Genomic DNA, 21,279 nt, shown 5'->3' on the forward strand with positions numbered 1-21,279 from the left:
ATCGTTAGTCCCCGTCACATATACTTACCTGCCTAGCGACATCGCTGTGGCCGGCGAACCACCTCCTTTCTAAGAGGGAGGTTCGTTCGGCATCACAGCGGCGTCACTAAGCAGCCGCCCAATAGAAGCGGAGGGCTGGAGATGAGCGGCCGGAACATCCTGCCCACCTCCTTCCTTCCTCATTGCCGGCGGCCGCAGGTACGATGTTGTTCCTCGTTCCTGCAGTGTCACACATAGCGATGTGTGCTGCCGCAGGAACGACGAACAACCTGCATCCAAAAGCAGCAACGATATTTGAGATTAGAACGACGAGTCAACAATCAACGATAGGGTGAGCAATTTTGACCGTTAGCGGTCGTTCGTGCGTTTCACATGCAAAGACGCCGCTAACGAGGCCGGATGTGCGTCACGAATTCCGTGACCCCAACGACATCTCGTTAGCGAAGTCGTTGCATGTAAAGCCCCCTTAACTATGATCATTTATGGATAAAAACCTTCCCCCCTTTGGAGGTACTAAGATTGAGTACTTGTTATTTAAATGGATGTTTAGCAGAGTAATTCGCTGGGTCCACAATAGATTGCATAAAATAAGGGTATTTTTAAAATATTAAATATTTTTTTTTGTTTTTTTGCAGATATTTGTGCAAATGATATAAGTGTAATGACTTGGTTGTATATTTTTTTATGGTATATTGCACAATTTCCCCAATTAATTCTCCTCCACATTGTTGTATTATGTTATTATGTAAATTTTGTGATTAATGAGCGGTGTTTTAGCTCCACCCTTTTGGGTTGGGGATATATTAACTTGTAAAGTTGTGTAAGATGTTGTCATAAGTAAGAACAGTTAACCTGTTTGAAACGCGTAGACAGACCTCTGGTCTACCCCTAACGGTTATCATGGTTTTTCTATGTTTTTTTTAAAAAGAATTAAATAAAGCCAGCCATGTTTTAACTTGTGAAGCTGTTGCTGGATCTACGTTCGATTTGATTTACACTATACAAACTGATTTTTGGTTGATTGAGCTAATAGATTACACCGCCTTTAAGTTACCATTTTAAAGCAGTACACTAAGCTTTGTAATGCAATGCAGTATATGGTGGCAGACATTACACAGCAAGGTACACTATACACAGTCTGTTTTTGCTAGATTGAGTCAACAGATTATCCTGCCAGTAAGCTACTGTTTTGGAGCGGTACGCGAAGCTAAGAGATGCAACGCAGTACAAGATTGCAGAGATATTCACACAGCAAAGCACACTGTACAGACTATGATTTTTGGAAGTTTGGCCCAACATATTACACCACCTGTAAGCAACTGTTTTAGTGCGCTATGCCAAGCTACACGATGCAACACAGTATGAGGTTGTAGAGATATTCACACAGCAAGGCACGCTGTGCACAGTCTCTTTTTTGCTAGATTGAGCTAACAGATTACATGGCCTGTAAGCTACTAATTTGTTGTGGTACATTAAGCTACATCATGTGTGAAGCCCTACGGGTGTGGTGGTGTTGGTGCATTACCATTAGGGACTCCACGTGATGGGACGGTTCTGGTCACAGGTAGGGAACCTTCTTGGGATTGTCGTGACGCCACTCTCAGAATTGCGGTCAATGTGGACCGCCACTGCAGATTAAGGGATGCCTGGGGCTGATGGTGGGTGCAGTCAGATGTAGTGGCCTCCCGAGAGTGAGGCAAGCCCCAGGGCCATGTGTAGGTGTGTGGAACCACAAGTCGCAGAATGACTCACACGCACAAGCAGAATGTCTTTCAGGGGTTTTACTCACTGATGGTGGCAGGGTGAGTAACCCGGGCGTAGCTGGGATGAACCAGGCTGGAACCAGGCGTCCTTCAGGCTGCCTTGTGAGGGTGGCTACTGACTCGCCTTCCTTAGCCCTTCTGTTGTTTGTGATGACCCCGACTTGCAATGCCTACGGGGTCACCCAGGGAAGTTGCTGCTCCACTCGTTTCGGCCCGTTTGCTTGTAGCCTGGACCAGGTCACTCCGGCTGCTTGCCTCTTGTGAACTATAGGCCCTGACTTTGCTATGTGGCTGCAGACTCTGTGGTGTTGTCTTGGGGGTTTGAAGTGCCCCCCCAGGCAGGTTTGGCAGAAGAAAGGTGAATCTATTTCTGCACTGGGACCTGTCACCTGTTTGCGGGCCTGGTACCTCCCCAGCAGTCTCCTTATGCTGCCACCTGTTTGCTCTCTTTTTAGCCTTGGGTGGATTTCGGGTGGCACTACTAGGTGACCGACTCCCCCGTCAGTAGTCACTGCGCGGACGCTGTTAGACTGAAACAACTCCAGGGTCTGCTTCTGCTCTCCCCGAGGTGCGCACTAACCTTCTCACTCGTGGAACCTGCACGTCTGCTCTCTCTGCTGTCCTCTCACTAACTGCCTAACTCCTCCTCCTCTTTACTTCCTTTCCCCACTCGTGCCTGCCTACGCCACCTAGCAACCAGGCTCTCTACCACACCCCTTGAGAGGACATGGAGGGCACCCCCCCCCTGAAAGCTCTCAGGAGTCCTCCCAAAAGGTACATGTGTGAGACCTGATTACTATGCGCCTGTATAACCACACCTCGGTCAGCCTTCTGGATTACCTGTATTGTGCTGCCCCCAGCATGGGTGCAGTACTCAGTGGTGCCTGACCAGGTCAGGGGCGCCACATTCCCCCTTAGTTATCACCAGCACGTCCTTGGGCTGCAAGACAACGTTTTTAAAATGCATAAAACATTAAAACATTTAAAACTTTTTAAAAACCACCAGGTACCATACATCACCACCCTCCACCCACAAGTCCGTTAACCCACCCAAAACCCTCTCAGGAGGCAGGTCACCTGTCCTTTTGGTAACCAGGTCTGGGCAATCCGCTTCCCCAGACCTTTCCTCCAATCTTCCTCTCCCGTCGGCCGCGCCTTCAGCCACTTCTGGCAGGGTGTAGAGGCGGCTTTCGTGGTCTGGTGGTTTCAAGGTATACCTGGCCTGGTGGAGCCGCGCCTTCAGCCTCTTCTGGCAGGATGTAGAGGCGGCCTCCACAGTTGGTGCTGACCAGATACCCTCTTTGTGGTGGAGAGCCAGGCCCCTAAACAGGCGTGCTCCCTGGTTGCAGGTGAGCCATGCCCCTCAACAGGCTGGCTCTGGTGGTGGTACCGCTGGGGTAACTATATAGAATAGAGAAACTTCGGCACACGGGGTAACTATATACACTTCGAGACTTTGTGGCTATAGCCAGTTTATAGCCTTAAGGTTCATAGGTTAAAGTGCAAAAGGGTTTCTCACATAAGTTCATGTGGGCACGTCTCTTGAACATGTAAACGTTGCAAAACTGTAACTTTAACTTGCTGTACTTCTTACTTTACTTTACATGGACTTCGCTCCTTCTTCCTCCTCACCAGGGCTTGGGCCTGCAGGGCTGTGGCACCTGTCGTCATCATCTGTAGTGGTCTCATCAATGGGTTCTTTGTCTTTTCTTTCCTCTTCTTCTGTGTCTGGTTCCTTTTCTCTTTCTTTATCTTGTAGTGTTGAAATAGCAGGGTTACTGTAGGGATTTCTGGGACATGGTTTGACATCTAGTGCGTACCATCCGCGTTCTCCTTGGTGTTAGGTGAATTCTGCTACGTCTCCCATTTGTAAGTTTCTTTCTGGATGTCCTCAGGGTAAATATGCTCTTACATCCCTTCTGTTCACAAATATGCCTTCTTTTACTCCAGGTGCAATTATAAAGCCATATCCTGATTTCAAGCTGAAGTCTTCTACTACACCACGACAAAGGATTCCCCTTTCTTGGAAGCGAGTCTTTCTTTGGTGTTGCTTATCTTCAAGGTCTTTAGCTGTTACATCATACCTGTCAGGAGATTGCTGGGTTGCGGCTCGTCTTGCGCGGGCACGGCGTGAAGCTCTAGTTGCGGGGCTCCTCTTTACCGCAAGCTCCCAGGTCAAGTACATACTTGGTATGGTGATGGCTAGAGGTTCTTCTTCTGAGGGTGTTGGGCTCTCCTCCCAGCAAGAATACGGCAGCATCTCTGGCTCTTGGTCAGCTCCTCAGCCTCCTGGCTTCCCCTCCCCCTTAGTTCTTCTTAGCACTCCTCTAGCGGCAGCGCTGGGGACGGATTTTTGTCAGCAGGCCAGGGTGGTAGACTCTTTAGCGTGGATGTTGCAGGAGTCTTCCTGTGGGTATGTGGAGGGAGCAGATACTGGTTCACTATCTCCTTTGGGAAGTGAGCCTCCAGATCGGCCTTCAGCCACCAGTATTCGGGGTCCTCTCCCAGTAGGGACGGGGGGGTCCACTTCCTTGGGCTGGGGAGTGGTGTCTGCTCTGGCCTTGCAGGTCGGGGTAGATAATTGTACAGTCTTGGCGGGCCGCGCCCAGCATGGCGGCGGCCTGGTCTTGGCGGGCCGAGCCTGCCGTGGCTGCGGCCTGGTCTTGGCGGGCTGCGGCCTGGGTTGGAGTCACTGCAGTGACCGGTTCTTAGCGGGCCGGGCCTAGCATGGTGGCGGCCTGGGTCAGCGTCACTCCTGCGGCATGGATTAGCATCACAGCTGCGGCGAGATCTTGCTTGGCCGAGCGGGGCATCGCTGCTGCATCCTGAGCTGGACGGGCGTCGCTGCTGCGGTGTGGATGGGCATCGCTCCTGCGGCGGAACCTTGGCGGGCTGCACCTGGCGTGGCTGCGGCCTGGATCGGTGTTGCTCCTGCGGTGGGGATGGGAATCGCTTCTGTGTTGTGGATTGGCGTCTCTCCGTCGGTGCAGATGGGCATTGCGGCGGCGGCGGGATCTTGGCGGGCCGAGCCTGGCGTGGCTGCGGCCTTGGCTTGGCGGGCCGCACCTGGCGTGGCTGCGGCCTGGTTCAGCATCACTGCGCCGGGCGTCTCTCCAGGGACCGCGGGCATGGCAGCTGGGGTCGGGGCACTCGCGCTGGCAGGGCTTTAGATGACTCACCCCTCAGCAGCATCTACGGTGTTCGGGCGGTCGCTGCTCTTCACGTCGCTTGCCTCGCCGTCCACTTCTCATGGGCCCGAGCGATTCCAGCCATCTCGCTGAGTTCTGCGCGTGCTTCCCGGATCTGATGCAGCACCTTCGCCTCCAGCCTCTCACACCACTGGTCCAGCTCCCAGTTCCACCAGGCAGCGGAGCCCATCTCTGGATCGCTGTGTGTGAACGCCATGTTCTCTGCATTGTCGCTGCTCTCCTAATCTTCTCTCAGCAGCAGCAGGCTTGTGACTTCTTCTTGCAGCTTAAGCGTCAGTCTCTTCACTTCTCCAGAGCATTCCCAGCGTTCAGGGTCAGAACCTTCCTCCTTTCCTCTCACCAGGTCAGGACGCTGCAGGGGATCTCTGGGTAGCCACACCTCTTCGTGGGCGGTAACTTCTTCCAGCGCGGGCTTCTGTTGTTTTTCAGCGTGCTTTTCATGGTGGCAATATGGCGGCGCTTCAAACTTTTTAAGCGGACCGCCCAGGCACATGGTCACCTGTCTGTACAGGTCTAGTTCTTATCCTGTTCGTGACGCCAGATGTGAAGCCCTACAGGTGGGGTGGTGTTGGTGCATTATCTTTAGGGATGCCACGTGATGGGACGGTTCTGGTCACAGGTAGGGAACCTTCTTGGGATTGTCGTGACGCCACTCTCAGAATTGCGGTCAATGGGGACCGCCACTGCAGATTAAGGGATGCCTGGGGCTGATGGTGGGTGCAGTCAGATGTAGTGGCCTAGTGGCCTCCCGAGAGTGAGGCAAGCCCCAGGGCCCTGTGCAGGTGTGTGGAACCACAAGTCGCAGAATGACTCACACGCACAAGCAGAATGTCTTTCAGGGGTTTTACTCACTGATGGTGGCAGGGTGAGTAACCTGGGCGTAGCTGGGATGAACCAGGCTGGAATCAGGCGTCCTTCAGGCTGAGTTGTGAGGGTGGCTACTGACTCGGCTTCCTTAGCCCTTCTGTTGTTTGTGATGACCCCGACTTGCAATCCCTACGGGGGTCACCCAGGGAAGTTGCTGCTCCACTCATTTCGGCCCGTTTGCTTGTAGCCTGGACCAGATCACTCCGGCTGCTTGCCTCTTGTGAACTATGGGCCCTCACTTTGCTTCGTGGCTGCGGACACTGTGGTGTTCAGGGCCGGATTATAGGCGGGGCAGGCGGGGCTCCAGCCCAGGGGCCCCCACCAAAAGAGCTTCTAAGGGGGCCCCCACCACCAGGGCCATACTTGTCAGCATTTTTTTTTTCTTCACACCCTCTCCCCCTCCGTAAAGACAGTCTAATAAATCAGCTGTGTTTTCGGAGGGGGGGGGAGTGGGGCGGTGCACCGGCATTTATTTGTATCTGCGTCTTTAAGACACAAAAACAAACTGCGGGCACAGGACGCTGAATGATCCCGGAAGTACCAGTGCTTGCACTTCCGGGGTCAGAGGTGTGCCAATGAGCTCCCTATGTGCTGCGGCCGTCATGGGCGTACCCAGCGAGGGGCGGGGGGGCACCTTCTCCCCCCCCTTCCTACAAGCAGGATAACAGTGTAATGGGCCGCTGTATGTGCAGCCACGCTCCTCCGCAGTGTGTGCATGCAGGCCCGACACACTAGCTGCAGCAGGAGGCAGCGCTGTGCTGTGCCGGCTCTGCTGTGTGCTGTGTGTCCGGCATGCACACAATGAGGAGTGCAGCGGAGCCGGTGCTCGCAGCTTCGTCCTTCTTCCTATTCAAATGTATTTGCGTCTTTCAGATGTAAATACATTTGAACAGCGCGCCAGGACTGGGCCCCGCCCCCGACGTGCAGCAACGTGATGAGATCAGCACCTTGCTGACGTCATCACAGTGCTGCGGGCGCCGGCACACGGGACATCAGATGGTAAGCGCTCCATGAAGGAGCCAAAGAGACAGGTTTAATTAATGATGATGAGTGGGGAGGGGCTGAGGACACATAACGGGGAACATCTGTGAAGGAAGTGGAACACAGCTTTGTGGCAGGCAGAGGAGGAGTACTGTATTCCGAGGGGGGAGGCAGGAGTGTGTAGGGATGGGGCAGTGTGATTTGTGTGTGTAGGGGGTGATGAGGGTTGCATTGTATTGTGTGTGGGGGGAGGGGTAATGGGGGGGTGCATTGTGTGTGTGTGTGTGTGTGTGTGTGTAGAGGTGATGGGGGGTGCATTGTGTGTGTGTGTGTGGGGGGGTGATGGGGGGATGCATTGTGTGTAGGGGGTGATGGGGAGATGCATTTTGTGTGTGTAGGGGGTGATGGGTGGGTGCATTGTGTGTGTGTGTGTGTGTGTGTAGGGGGTGATGGGTGGGTGCATTGTATGTGTGTTTTGTGTGGGGGGAGTTATTGGGGGTGCATTGTATTTGTGTGTGTGTAGGGAGGAATGGTGGGTGCATTGTATTTGAGTGTGTGTGTGTGTGTGTGTGTAGAGGGTGATGGGGGGTGCATTGTGTGTGTGTGTGTTTGTAGGGTGTGATGGATGCATTGTGTGTGTAGGGGGTGATGGGGGATGCATTGTGTGTGTAGGGGGTGATGGGGGATGCATTGTGCGTGTGTGTTTTCTGTGTGTGTGTAGGGGGTGATGGGGGGTGCATTGTGTGTGTGTGTGTGTAGAGGTAAAGGGGGGTGCATTGTGTGTGTGTGTAGGGGGTGATGGGGGTGCATTTTGTGTGTGTGTGTAGGGGTAAAGGGGGGTGCATTGTGTGTGTGTAGGGGGTGATGGGGGGTGCATTGTGTGTGTGTGTGTGTGTGGGCGGTAAAGGGGGGTGCATTGTGTGTGTGTGTGTGTGGGGGGGTGATGGGTGGGTGCATTGTGTGTGTCAGAGCTGTGTGTGTGTGTCAGAGCTGTGTGTGTGTCAGAGCTGTGTGTGTGTGTGTCAGAGCTGTGTGTGTCAGAGCTGTGTGTGTCAGAGCTGTGTGTGTCAGAGCTGTGTGTGTGTATGTGTGTCAGAGATGTGTGTGTGTCTGAGCTGTGTGTGTGTGTGTCTGAGCTGTGTGTGTGTGTCAGAGCTGTGTGTGTGTGTGTCAGAGCTGTGTGTGTATCAGAGCTGTGTGTGTGTGTGTGTGTCAGAGCTGTGTGTGTCAGAGCTGTGTATGTGTGTCAGAGCTGTGTGTGTGTGTGTGTGTGTATGTGTGTCAGAGATGTGTGTGTGTGTCAGAGGTGTGTATGTCAGAGCTGTGTGTGTGTGTCAGAGCTGTGTGTGTGTGTGTGTGTGTCAGAGCTGTGTGTGTGTGTCAGAGCTGTGTGTGTGTGTGTGTGTGTGTGTCAGAGCTGTGTGTGTGTGTGTGTGTCAGAGCTGTGTGTGTAAGAATCAGTCTGTGCAGCACCCCAGAACTATATGGGTCCCCCAGAGCGCTATGTCACCTATCCCAGTAATGAGTACACCACCAGAGCTGTTTGCCACTCCAGTAACGTCTATGCCCCCTGCCCCTCCTGTAATGTATATATTGTAGCCCCCAGCCCCTCCTGTGATGTATATACAGCAGTGCTGTCAGTGTGCAGTCATGTCTGTTAGTGACAGCCATCGTGAAACACAGCCACATGTCCAAAAGGAGCTGGACGGAAACAAGCGGGAGAGGTGAGTGAGGCTGCTGGCGATTTCCCCATATTAATACCTGTAAAGGCTCATGCACACGTAACTGCTGAATATTCTGCAGCGATTTGACAGCACATGCGCGCGTCAAATCGCTGCAGAAACACTGCATAATGGATGCAGTTTTTCTTTACAAAAAATGCCGATTTCATGCGCTCTGGCTGCTGCCCCCACCATAGACAGAGCGGGAGCTGCATCCATAGTGCACGGAATAATTGACATGCTCATTTTATGAACTCACAGATTTGGGTCAACATTTTAGCACCCAAATCGCTGCGTTCATAAAAGCAACGTGCGCACGTGGCATGCACAATCTACATAGATCGTGCTGGGGATGCAGGACGCATGCATTTACACTGCAGTGCTATACGCAGTGTAAATGCATGGAATTACGCAACGTGCGCACGAGCCCTAATGCGTCTGTGTCTGCATGTATGTTAGTGTATATGACTGTGCATATATTTGTCTTTGTATATGTATTTTTCTGAATTTGTCTTCAAATATGTATATATACGTATGCCTGTATGTGTATGTGTGTGTCTGTGTGTGGATGGGGCACACTGAGACTCTTTCACCCGGAGGCCACAAAAACCTGGAGCCGGCCCTGGCTGCCTTAACATTGGGATCAATAAAAAGTATGTGAGTAAGGTTCTGTACGCACGTTGCGTATTTGCATGCAGTTACGCTGCGATCTGCACCTCAGCGTAACTGCATGCGTCCTGCGTCCCCAGCACAATCTATGAAGATTATGCAGGAGCCGTGTGCACGTGGTGTATTAGAGTGTAGCGATTCGGCTGCTGCCTAAAGTGCTGCGTTCTAAGAAGTGACGTGTCACTTCTTTCATGTGCTTTGGATGCAGCCCCCGCTCTGTCTATGGGAGGGGCTGCACTCAGAGCGCATGAAATTGGCTTTTCATTACGGACTCTTTCTGTAGCGATTTGAAGCGCATGTGTGCTGTTCAAATTGCTGCAGAAATTTCTGCAGAGACAAACGCAACGTGCGCACATAGCCTAACTCTACTATCTGTGTATAAGTGACGGATGTGAGTGATCCTGGACTGTGTCTGTATTGTAGTACTGGAAATCTGAATGTGGCAGAACAGGATAAGATAAATGTTCATTAGATTTATATCTAAATGCTACGGTTCACGCTCTACTGTTATGGCTAAAAATGTTAACGTTATGGGGCCCCCACCAGATTTTCTGCCCAGGGGCCCCCACCAACCTTAATCCGACCCTGGTGGTGTTGTCTTGGGGGTTTGAAGTGGCCCCTCAGGCAGGTTTGGCAGAAGAAAGGTGAATCTATCTCTCTCTCTCTGCTGTCCTCTCACTAACTGCCTAACTCCTCCTCCTCTTTACTTCCTTTCCCCACTCGTGCCTGTCTACGCTAACTAGCAAACAGGCTCTCTACCACACCCCTTGAGTGGACATGGAGGGCACGCCCCCTCCTGGAAGCTCTCAGGAGTCCTCCCAAAGGTACATGTGTGAGACCTGATTACTATGCGTCTGTGTAACCACACCTCGGTCAGCCTTCTGGATTACCTGTATTGTACTGCCCCCAGCATGGGTGCAGTACTCAGTGGTGCCTGACCAGGTCAGGGGCGCCACACATGCAGCACAGTATAAGGTTACAGTGATATTCACACAGCAATGCACACTGTACACAGTTTTTTTTTCAAGATTGAGTTAACAGATTATACCGCCTGTTAGCTACTGTTTCGGAGCTGTACGCCAAGTTACATAATGCAACACAGTATAAGGTTGCAAACATATTCACACAGCCAAGAATGCTGTACACACTATGATTTTTGGTAGACTGAGCTAACAGATTACACCACTTGGAAGCTGCTGTTTTGTTGCACTATACAAAGCTGTGTGATGCAGCGCTGTATTGGATTTTAATTTTCATGCAACTATCACTGTGTCTCACTTCTACAGCGTCCTATCCCTACAATGTATTTATTTTTGGACAATATGCGCCTATCACTGTCCCTCACTCAAACATCATACTCTCCCTATTATAGTGAATGCAAAATGGCGGCCTTTATATAGGCCAAGTCACAGGTTGCACCTGCCAATCATAGCCATACTAATACATAGCATGGCTGCGATGGCTCCGGAAGTGCCCACAGCCTAAAATCTTGCTGATTGTCTGCTTTACAACCTGTCAGCAAGCTTTATTTGAGTGACAAAACTGAACAACAACCTGAAAAACAGTAAAATGTTTGTGCCTAGGTCTAGTACATGGACACCATATGTTCAGTACGGATACCGAACATTCGCTCATCCCTACTCTTAATGTATCTATTTTGCTTTCAGATTGAACCAAAGAAGGAGCGCTACTGGAAGAACAACAGTTCTAATGGCTGCAGAATAGTTCTGATATGGAAGTATGGTGGCGTATATCTGGATACAGACATGATCTCAACACGAGCCATTCCGATTAAAGACTTTCTAGCTGCAGAACACTCTAAATCTACTGGCAACAGTGTTTTGGGGTTTTCTACTCATCATTATTTTACTCTGAAATGTATGGAGGACTTTGTTGAGAACTATAATGGCGGAATATGGGGTCAGCAGGGGCCAAGTCTCTTTACCCGTATTTTAAAAACATTTTGTGATTTACCCAAGTTTAATAGAACTGAAGATGCCATGTGTGGAAACATTACTTACGTCAATCCCCAACGCTTCTACCCTATATCGTACTCTTCGTGGAGAGAATATTACAAGGTTTGGGACAAAATGCCAACTTTCAATGACTCCTATGCTTTGCATCTCTGGAACTACATGAACTCAGATGCAAAACTTACTATGGTACCTGGTAGTAACACTTTAGTAGAACATCTCTACAAAGAATACTGTCCTTCTGTATATAATGAAATATTTAGGAATGAAACCACTATGAATGTAACCACCAATGAAAATTACCCGCTGTGACGATATATATTTGAATGTTTGCAAACAATTTTGTATCTCAATTTTGCACATACTGTAATTCAGGTTAGGCAAAACTAGCAAAACATCTTCAGTTAACATTTGTCTAACATATTCATAAGGATCAATATCTAAATGTGTAATAAAAACTGCACCCAAATGTTTTATTTCTCTATTACAGTGTATATATTAGAACATCCTGAAATGTCAATAAAGTATCAGATTAATGTAAAATTGGAAGTTTCTAAATTCACAGATGTAATATAAACCTATTGTTACCGAATACTACAAAAATGTATAATTGCTGACACATGCAAAGTAAAAGCTATGGACTTGTTTATAATTAAATATAGTTTAAAAAAATTCTCTAAGTTTCAATTTTCCATTCCTATTCCTTCACTAATTTTAAGACAACATGATATGCAATTTATAGCAACTAAAGTCCTATAATAATGATGAGCATGGCACATGTAATTCCAGAACCCTTGGTTTAGTACAGAAACCCATGGGTAAAAAAAAGTGATTCATACTTCATAAATAATATCAATAAATTGTATTTAATCATATATTAAAAAACAAAAGGGACTAAAATCTATCTGGGTATTTTTAGGGGGCATAGATATAGTGAAAATTGACAAATAAATTAGAATGGTACTGTATTAGTATAAATACATTACAGAGTGCTCACAATTACTACTGAATTATATTAAATATATATTACACTGCACCCCTCAAACTGCTAAAAATCACATCTAAAAAGCTTAACTCTTTAGGTGCTTCCCAAGAACTAAAGCAATGTAGAAGGGAAAAATAAAACATTTTTAGTAATTTTTCCCACAAATATGTTACTTTAGCCTCAAATTTTGAATTTTCACAGGAGTAGGAGGAGCAAATGCACCATAAAATTTGTTGTGCAATATATTCTAAATGTGCTGATACCTTGGAAGTGGTGGAAATCTACTATCTACTGTTTGGGCGCAAGACAGGACTCTGAAACGAAGAAGCGCCATTTGAATTTTAGAGCACAAAATTGTAATCGATAGCACATTTGGAGAGCCCCTGAGATGCCTAAACAGTAGAACTTCTTAACATGGACACTATACCCCTCAAGGAATTTATCTAGATCTTTGGTGAGCACCTTTAAGCACCAGGTGATTCATAGAATTTTATAGCGTTGAGCCATGAAAATAATAAAAAAAAAAAATACATTTTTCCCCCAAAACGGTTACTTTAATGCCAATCATTTTATTTTCACAAGGATAGCAGGAGAAACTGCAACACACAAATTTGTTGTGCAATTTCTCCTCAGTACGATGATATCTCATATGTGGTGGAAATCAACTGTCTGGGCGCATGGCAGAGATAGAAAGGCAGGAGTGCCATTTGAATTTTAGAGCACAAAGTTGTCTGGAATTGATAGCAGAAGCCATGTCACATTTGGACAGCCCCTGATGTCCTAAATAAGGGAACTCCCCCACAAGTGAGCCCCCCATTGGAAACTGGATCCCTCAAGGAAATTTTCTAGATGTTTGGCTAATATCTTGAACCCCCAGATGTTTCACACAATTTTGTAACATTGAGCTGTGAAAATAAAAACATACATTTTTAGGTATTAAAGTCCAGCTTACTGTACATATGGTGTTCCCTAGTGGGAAGAGTTCTGTGGTCTCCTGTCCCCATTTTGGGACACAATGCGTAAGCTGGACTTCAATACCTATTTAATGTTACTTACACTGACATGCACGGTTGCATAGGTTTAATTTGCTTTTACACTATACCTCACTTGCTGACATTACTATATACATACTGTCATTAATACGTTGTTGTGATCTTAAGCTAGGCTTTACACGCTACAATTTATCCAACGATGTGTCGGCGGGGTCACGTCGTAAGTGACGCACATCCGGCATCATTAGTTACATTGTAGTGTGTGAAACCTCCATGCGATTGCGATTGAACGTTAAAACGTTGATCGCATGCACGTCGTTCAATTACTAAAAATTGAACGTCAGGTTGTTCAATGTTACCGAGGCAGCACACATCGCTGTCTGTGACACCCCGAGAACGATGAACTGCAGCTTACCTGCGTCCCGTGGCTCCCGCCGGCAATGCGGAAGGAAGGAGGTGGGCGGGATGTCTACATCCCGCTCCTCTCCACCCCTCCGCTTCTATTTGCCGGCAGCCGCGTGACGTCGCGGTGACGCCGAACGTCCCTCCCGCTCCAGGAAGTGGATGTTCACCGCCCATATTGAGGTCGTATGGAAGGGTAAGTACGTGTGATGGGAAATAATAGTTTGTGCGACACGGTCAACAAATTGAACGTGCCGCACATACGATGGGGGCCGGTCACATCGCATACGATATCGTATGCGAAATTGTAAGGTGTAAAGCAGCCTTTAGTATCACACAAGGATTTTAAAGGACTGCTTACATAATTATTTATTACGTTGCATAAACCCTCTCCTTACTATGCCTTGGTGGGTGTTTGATCCACTTATTTATCATACCTGCACCCAGGTCTCTCTTTTAAATTATTAAATAACTTTTTTTTGTTACTGGATTGGTTTTTAATAAAATGAATGTTTATTTTTTCATATTATTCTGTATTTTTTGGATATTTTTACTCCATATTTGGCATTGTAAGAAATACGGTATTATTTATTGTGCAATTTCTCCTAAGTACACCAATACCCGATATACGGTTGAATACTTTTGAGACAGTGCAAAGTGAAGGAGAGAAGAAATGCCATATCTGAGTGACACACTGTGTCTGGCTCAAAACGTTCAGAGTGTCAGGACTACTTTTGACGCTGTTCACACAGAAGAGTCAGAAACTCCACACGATGCTGCTTTTGAGTTGAAAAGACAGGTTTGGTTGTCGACCAGCTATGCTCCTGTTAATAATTTGGCTTGCAGAAGTTAATTTCTGCTAGCCTGTGGATTATGGCTTGAGTCACATGTTCCAGGAAATCTATCACAGTCACTTCCCTTGTTAAGATGGTGATGCCTGGTCTTCCATGCCGATGATAGCTTGTGCTTTGATATCGAATAGTTGGTGAACTTCTGTGTGCGCTTTGGTGTGTTGTGGAAATACTCTTGTTGGATTATATCCTCTATTCCTTTAGCTTCCTCCTGAAACATATTGTCTATAACTCTGTGAGTGATTTCTGTGAGATTGAGTTTTGTTTTTTGTCCCGTCTTTTTATTTGTGAGGGATTTATCACTCCTATCCCAACCCTCTCCAGGGTTTATGGAGGGGGGGCATTAGACCAGGGTTGTTAAGGAGTTAAAATTAGGAAGGCGGCTCAAATATTGTCACCTTCAGATGTACAGTCATGGCCAAAAGTTTTGAGAATGCTACAAATATTAATTTTTACAATGTCTACTGCTTAAGTTTTTCTAATGGCAATTTGCATAAACTCCAGAATGTCATAAAGAGTGATCAGCTTAACAGCAATTACTTGCAAAGTTAATATTGGCAAAGAAAATGAACTTTAACCCCCAAAACACATTTCAACATCATTGCATTCCTGCTTTAAAAGGAGCAGCTAACATTGTTTTACTGATTGTTCCATTAACACAGGTGTGGGTGTTGATGAGGACAGGGCTGGTGATCAATCAGTCATGATTAAGTAAGAATGACACCACTGGACACTTTAAAAGGAGGCTGGTGCTTGGTATCATTGTTTCTCTTCAGTTAACCATGGTTATCTCTAAAGAAACACGTGCAGCCATCATTGCTCTGCACAAAAATGGCCTAACAGGGAAGAGTATCGCAGCTACAAAGATTGCACCTCAGTCAACAATCTATCGCATCATCAAGAACTTCAAGGAGAGAGCATCCATTGTTGACAAAAAGGCTCCAGGGCGCCCAAGAAGGACCAGAAAATGCCAGGACCGTATCTTAAAATTGTTTCAGCTGCGGGATCGGACTACCAGCAGTGCCGAGCTAGCTCAGGAATGGCAGCAGGCTGGTGTGAGTGCTTCTGCACGCACTGTGAGGCGGAGACTGCTTGAGCAAGGCCTGGTTTCAAGGAGGGTAGCAAAGAAGCCACTTCTCTCCAGAAAAAACATCAGGGACCGACTGATATTCTGCAAAAGGTACAGGGAGTGGACTGCTGAGGACTGGGGTAAAGTCATTCTCTCAGATGAATCCCCTTTTTGATTGTTTTTGACATCTGGAAAACAGCTTATTAGGAGAAGAGGTGAGCGCTACCACCAGTCTTGTCTCATGCCAACTGTTTTAAGCATCCTGAAATGATTCATTTGTGTGGGGTTGCTTCTCAGCCAAGGGAATCGGCTCACTCAAAGTCTTGCCTACAAACACAGCCATGAATAAAGAATGGTACCAGAATGTCCTCCAAGAGCAACTTCTCCCAAATGTCCAAGAGCAGTTTGGCGCCAAACAATGCCTTTTCCAGCATGATGGAGCACCTTGCCATAAAGCAAAGGTGATCACTAAATGGCTCATGGAACAAAACATAGAGATTTTGGGTCCATGGCCTGGAAACTCCCCAGATCTTAATCCCATTGAGAACTTGTGGGCAATCAAGAGACGGGTCGACAAACAAAAACCAACAAATTCTGGCAAAATGCAAGCATTGCTTATGCAAGAATGGACAGCTATCAGTCAGGATTTGGTCCAGAAGTTGATTGAGAGCATGCCAGGGAGAATTGCAGAGGTCCTGAAGAAGAAGGGTCAACACTGCAAATATTGACTTGCTGCATTAACTCATTCTAACTGTCAATATAACCTTTTGGTACTCATAATATGATTGCAATTATATTTCTGTATGTGATGAAAACATCAGACAAACACAATTAAAAACCAGAGGGCAACAGATCATGTGAAAATATAATTTTGGTGTCATTATCAAAACTTTTGGCCATGACTGTACAGTGCCTTGCAAAAGTATTCAGCCCCCTTGATGTTTTTCAACCTTTTCCCACATTTCAGGCTTCAAACATAAAGATAAAAAGAATCAACAATCCGTGGGAAACCATTGTGAAGTTGAATGAAATGTATTGCTTATTTTAAACTTTTTTAAAAAATAAAAAACTGAAAATTGGGGTGTGCAATATTATTCGTTCCCTTAAAGTTAATACTTTGTAGCGCCACCTTTTGCTGTGTTTACAGCTGCAAGTCGCTTGGGATATGTCTCTATCAGTTTTGCACATCGAGAGAATGAAATTCTTGCGCATTCTTCCTTTGCAAACAGCTGGAGCTGAGTGAGGTTGGATGGAGAGTGTTTGTGAACAGCAGTTTTCATCTCTTTCCACAGATTCTCGATTGGATTCAGGTCTAGACTGTGACTTGGCCATTCTAACACCTGGATATGTTTATTTGTGAACCATTCCATTGTAGATTTTGCTGTATGTTTGGGATAATTTTCTTGTTGAAAGACAAATCTCCATCCCAGTCTCAGGTCTTTTGCAGAATCCAACAAGTTTTCTTCAAGAATGGTCCTGTAGTTGGCTCCATCCATCTTTCCATCAATTTTAACTATCTTCCCTGTCCCTGCTGAAGAAAAGCAGGCCCAAACCATGTTGCTGCCACCACCATGTTTGACAGTTGGGATGGTGTGTTCAGGGTGATGAGCTGTGTTGCTTTTACACCAAACATATCGTTTGGCATAGTGCCCAAAAAGTTAAATTTTTGTTTCATCTGACCAGAGCACCTTCTTCCACATGTTTGGTGTGTCTCCCTGGTGGCTTGTGGCAAACTTTAAACAATACTTTTTATGGATATCTTTGAGAAATGGCTTTCTTCTTGCCACTCTTCCATAAACCCAGATTTGTGCAGTGTACGACTGATTGTTGTCCTATGGACAGACTCTCCCACCTCAGCTGTAGATCTCTGCAGTTCATCCAGAGTGATCATGCGCCTCTTGGCTGCATCTCTGATCAGTCTTCTTGTTTGAGATGAAAGTTTGGATGGACGGCCGGGTCTTGGTAGATTTGCAGTGGTATGATACTCCTTCCATTTCAATATGATCGCTTGCACAATGCTTCTTGGAATGTTTAAAGTTTTGAAAAAATGTTTGTAACCAAATCTGGCTTCAAACTTCTCCATAACAGTATCACGGACCTGCCTGTTGTGTTCCTTGGTCTTCATGATGCTATCTGTGCTTTAAACAGAACACTGAGACCATCACAGAGCAGATGCATTTATACAGAGACTTGATTAAACACAGGTGGCTTATATTTATCGTCATCAGTCATTTAGGACAACATTGGATCATTCAGAGATCCTCAATGAACTTCTGGAGTGAGTTTGCTGCACTGAAAGTAAAGAGGACGAATAATATTGCACGCCCCACTTTTCAGTTATTTATTTTTTTACAAAGTTTAAAATAAGCAATACATTTCGTTCAACTTCACAATTGTGTCCCACTTGTTGATTCTTCACCATAAAATTTACATTTTATCTTTGAAGCCTGAAATGTGGGAAAAGGTTGAAAAAAAATCAAGGAGGCCGAATACTTTCGCAAGGCACTGTATCTTTGGTATCAGGATCAGCCAGGGATCTCCTAGCCTGAGGGGAAGTTAGGCTCCCCTGTTCCTATTGATCTCTTTACACTCTGTAACATTAAATTCAGATTTATTTAAAATGGTTTGCTGGTGCCATGTCACATTGACAAAGCCCCTGAGGTGCCTAAACAATGGAGCTCCCACACAAGTGACCCTATTTTGGAAACTAGATGCCTCAAGAAATTTATTTAGATGTTTGGTGAGTACCTTGAATGCCCAGGTGCTTCACAGAATTTTATACCATTGAGCCTTGAAAATGAAAAAAATACATTTTAACCACAAAAATGTTGCTTTAACTCCAAATTTTTCAAATTCATTAGGGTAACAGAAGATAATGGAACATACAATTTGTTGTGCAATTTCTACTGAGTATGGCAAAACCCCATATGTGGTCAAAAACTACTTTTGAGGCACAATACTAAGTGAAGAAGGGAAGGAGAGCCATATATGAGTTCAGATTTAGTTGGAATAGTTTGCGGGTGCCATGTCACATTGGCTAAACCCCTGAGGTCCAGGACAGCAGAAATCCCCCACATGTGACCCATTCTACAAACTCCACTCCGCAATGAATTCATCTAGAGGTGCAGTGAACATATTTACACTATATAGATTGTATTTGGCAATTAGCAAGTTTAGGTTTTGTGCCTGTGGGTATTTATGCTTCCTTTCCAAGATCTCACGCATGGGCAACTGCACGCTTTCCTGGGACAAGAAAGTGGATGATATTTGCTTTGTCTGTGCAATTGCACCTTGTGGGCAAGATGTATGATTGCCTGCTTCCTGGACAGCAGTCTGAGAAGGACGCAGCCCTGGTGACATGGCAGTAGATTGACCTGAAGACATAAATTTGGTACCCTGGTGTTCTGCACACATACTGCGGTGCTTGGCTGCCATGTGGTTCCACAAACTGGTGGTGCTCAGGTTGCCGTTACCTTGACCTCTGCTTAACCTGGTATGTCAGATGCTACAGATTACAATGTTTTTCTCTGAAGGACTTTTAGGAAAAAAATTCCAGACAGTGGCTGAACGCTCCCTTGCCCTGACCTGGGCCACAGAGGGGGTGCTCTTGGGCACAGTTGACCTAGTTCTCACTCTGGGCAAACCACTACCACTTGGTTCCTGTGTTGGTGCTACATATCTGTCTTCCTCTGTGTTGCTGTGCTGGCTATGCATGTCAATAGTCCAGGTTGGATCAGTGGACTCATCATTGACCACCTCTTCTTCCATTTCATCCTACTTCCCACTGGAGATTATAGGCTGACCTGATGGCAACTGAGTCTCATCCTCATCAGCCGCCACCTCTGAGGACAGTAAATCATCTTCCTCAAATTGGCTTTCTTCTGGCCGTAGGTCCTCAAATATTTGCAGATCAATGCATGCCACCTCTTCACGTCCCTCTTCAATGCTGCAAAGTGAGAGGCCTGAGCCAACCACAGGATACGTACAAAACAGATCCTGCTTTATATTTGCAAAAACTAGCAACGTATTAATGTGGCTGATCTGGATGACAAAAGGCAGGATGTGAACCCCTAAATATTGTGGAAACATGACAGGTGCGTTTACTTTATCAGGCAGCACTAAATGGTAGAGTCTTGCTTTGTAACTATTTGCAAAGGCCACTAGCAATGTATTAATGTGGCTGATGTGGATGGATGGCACAAGTCAGGCTGTGAACCCCTAAAGATGGAAACAGGAACGGTGCTTTACTGTATCAGGCAGCAGTAAATGCTAGAGTACTTCTTTGTAACTATTTGCAAAAGCCACAAGCAACGTATTAATGTGGCTGATGTGGGTGGACGGTAAAAGTCAAGCTGTGAAAACCCTAAATATTGTGGAAATAAGTATCAGGCAGCTCAAAATGGTAGTCCTACTTTGTATTTGCAAAGGCCACTAACAACTTATTAATGTGGTGACTGTGGACGGACAGCAGAAGTCAGGCTGTGAGCTATTAATTATTGTGTAAACAGGACCTGTGCATTTATTGTATCAGGCAGCACTGATTGCTAGTCTACTGCTTTGTATTTATTTGCAATAGCCATTAACGTGATAATGTGGCTTGTCTGGTAGCTGCAAGGCAGGCTGTGAACTCCTAAATATTGTGAAACCAGGTCCCGATTAACTACCTAATCCACAATCTCTCCCTCCCTGGTGTGACTATGTTCAGTGCTATCAGCTCTTAAAAGAGCTATTGTATTCAGGTTTCGGGAAAGTATTATGGAGGTGACACACACTGCTTTAAACACTGTCTCTGCTCAGAAATCTGTCCCTCCTTACACTACACTGACCTACACTGCAGGTAGTCCTGAAAATGGCTTTTTGTGTTATTAAAAGGTCTACACTCTCCCTAGCAGCTGTTTGCTATATCCCTACAACACTAGCTCCAGAGGCAATGTGCAGAAAATGGCGGTGGAAAGTCTTTTATAGACCCCATGACGCTGAGCGGCTAGCCAATCATAGTAATGCCACAACCAAGAGGGCTGCAGCATTACTGTGATTGGTTAAGAAGCCCAGCATGCTTATTGGCTGCAAAGCAGGTGCCAAAATAGCTAGGCGGAACATCTGAATATAGTGAGGTAAATACACCATTACTCACAATATAATGGATAGCCAGAATACCGTACTATTCTGCGAATAGCGAATCGTGACAAATACATTCACAAATCACTAATCACAAGCTCCCAATACATCTCTATGAAGCCAGAACAAGGCCAGAATGAGGCTCTCATAGAAAAGTATTGATTTGTGACCTCCATGAAACACTGGATCTCCCAGTAGGTCATTTTTCACCGCAGACTGATTGGAGTGCCACTGGAAAAAGCTAACCACTAAAGTGGTGCAATAATGAAAATGCTGGAGTGGTGTTTTAAAGCATTATCCCAAAAAATTGTACATTGTACTTAGCAATCCCATAAACAGAACTGTGTCTGGTATGGTATGGTATGGTATGGTATGGACAGGAGCAAAGGTGGAGCATGCGCACCTTCAGTCCATTCAGGATGGGGTTGCAGAGAATCATTTTCAGAATTGGTGGAGGTCTCAATAGTCAGACCCCCAGCAATCATCAAGTTATCTCCTATTCAATGGATAGCATTATTTTTTGGGAATAACTGTCTAATCACTCCATACGTCAAATTAAAATAACATCACGAACAGGACAATTCTATTGTGTATGTATGTATGTATGTATATACACACACATTTTACCAAAATTAATTGCTATATTCCCATCCCAAAAGATCTAGAGAGCTGCTGAGCC

General features: G+C 46.3%; 1 protein-coding gene across 1 annotated transcript in view; it reads left to right on the top strand.

Annotated features, from left to right (window-relative positions):
• LOC142297322 (alpha-1,4-N-acetylglucosaminyltransferase-like) overlaps window positions 1–11,495 on the top strand; it is a 69,253-nt gene extending 57,758 nt beyond the window's left edge. Inside the window, exon 2 of the mRNA XM_075341558.1 lies at window positions 10,878–11,495. Within this exon, the coding sequence (XP_075197673.1) occupies window positions 10,878–11,495 (618 nt within the window). The remainder of the gene's footprint in view (window positions 1–10,877) is intronic.
• Window positions 11,496–21,279: the final 9,784 nt, after the last annotated feature.

Source organism: Anomaloglossus baeobatrachus, chromosome 3, assembly GCF_048569485.1.
Source record: "Anomaloglossus baeobatrachus isolate aAnoBae1 chromosome 3, aAnoBae1.hap1, whole genome shotgun sequence".
Lineage (NCBI taxonomy): Eukaryota > Metazoa > Chordata > Amphibia > Anura > Aromobatidae > Anomaloglossus > Anomaloglossus baeobatrachus.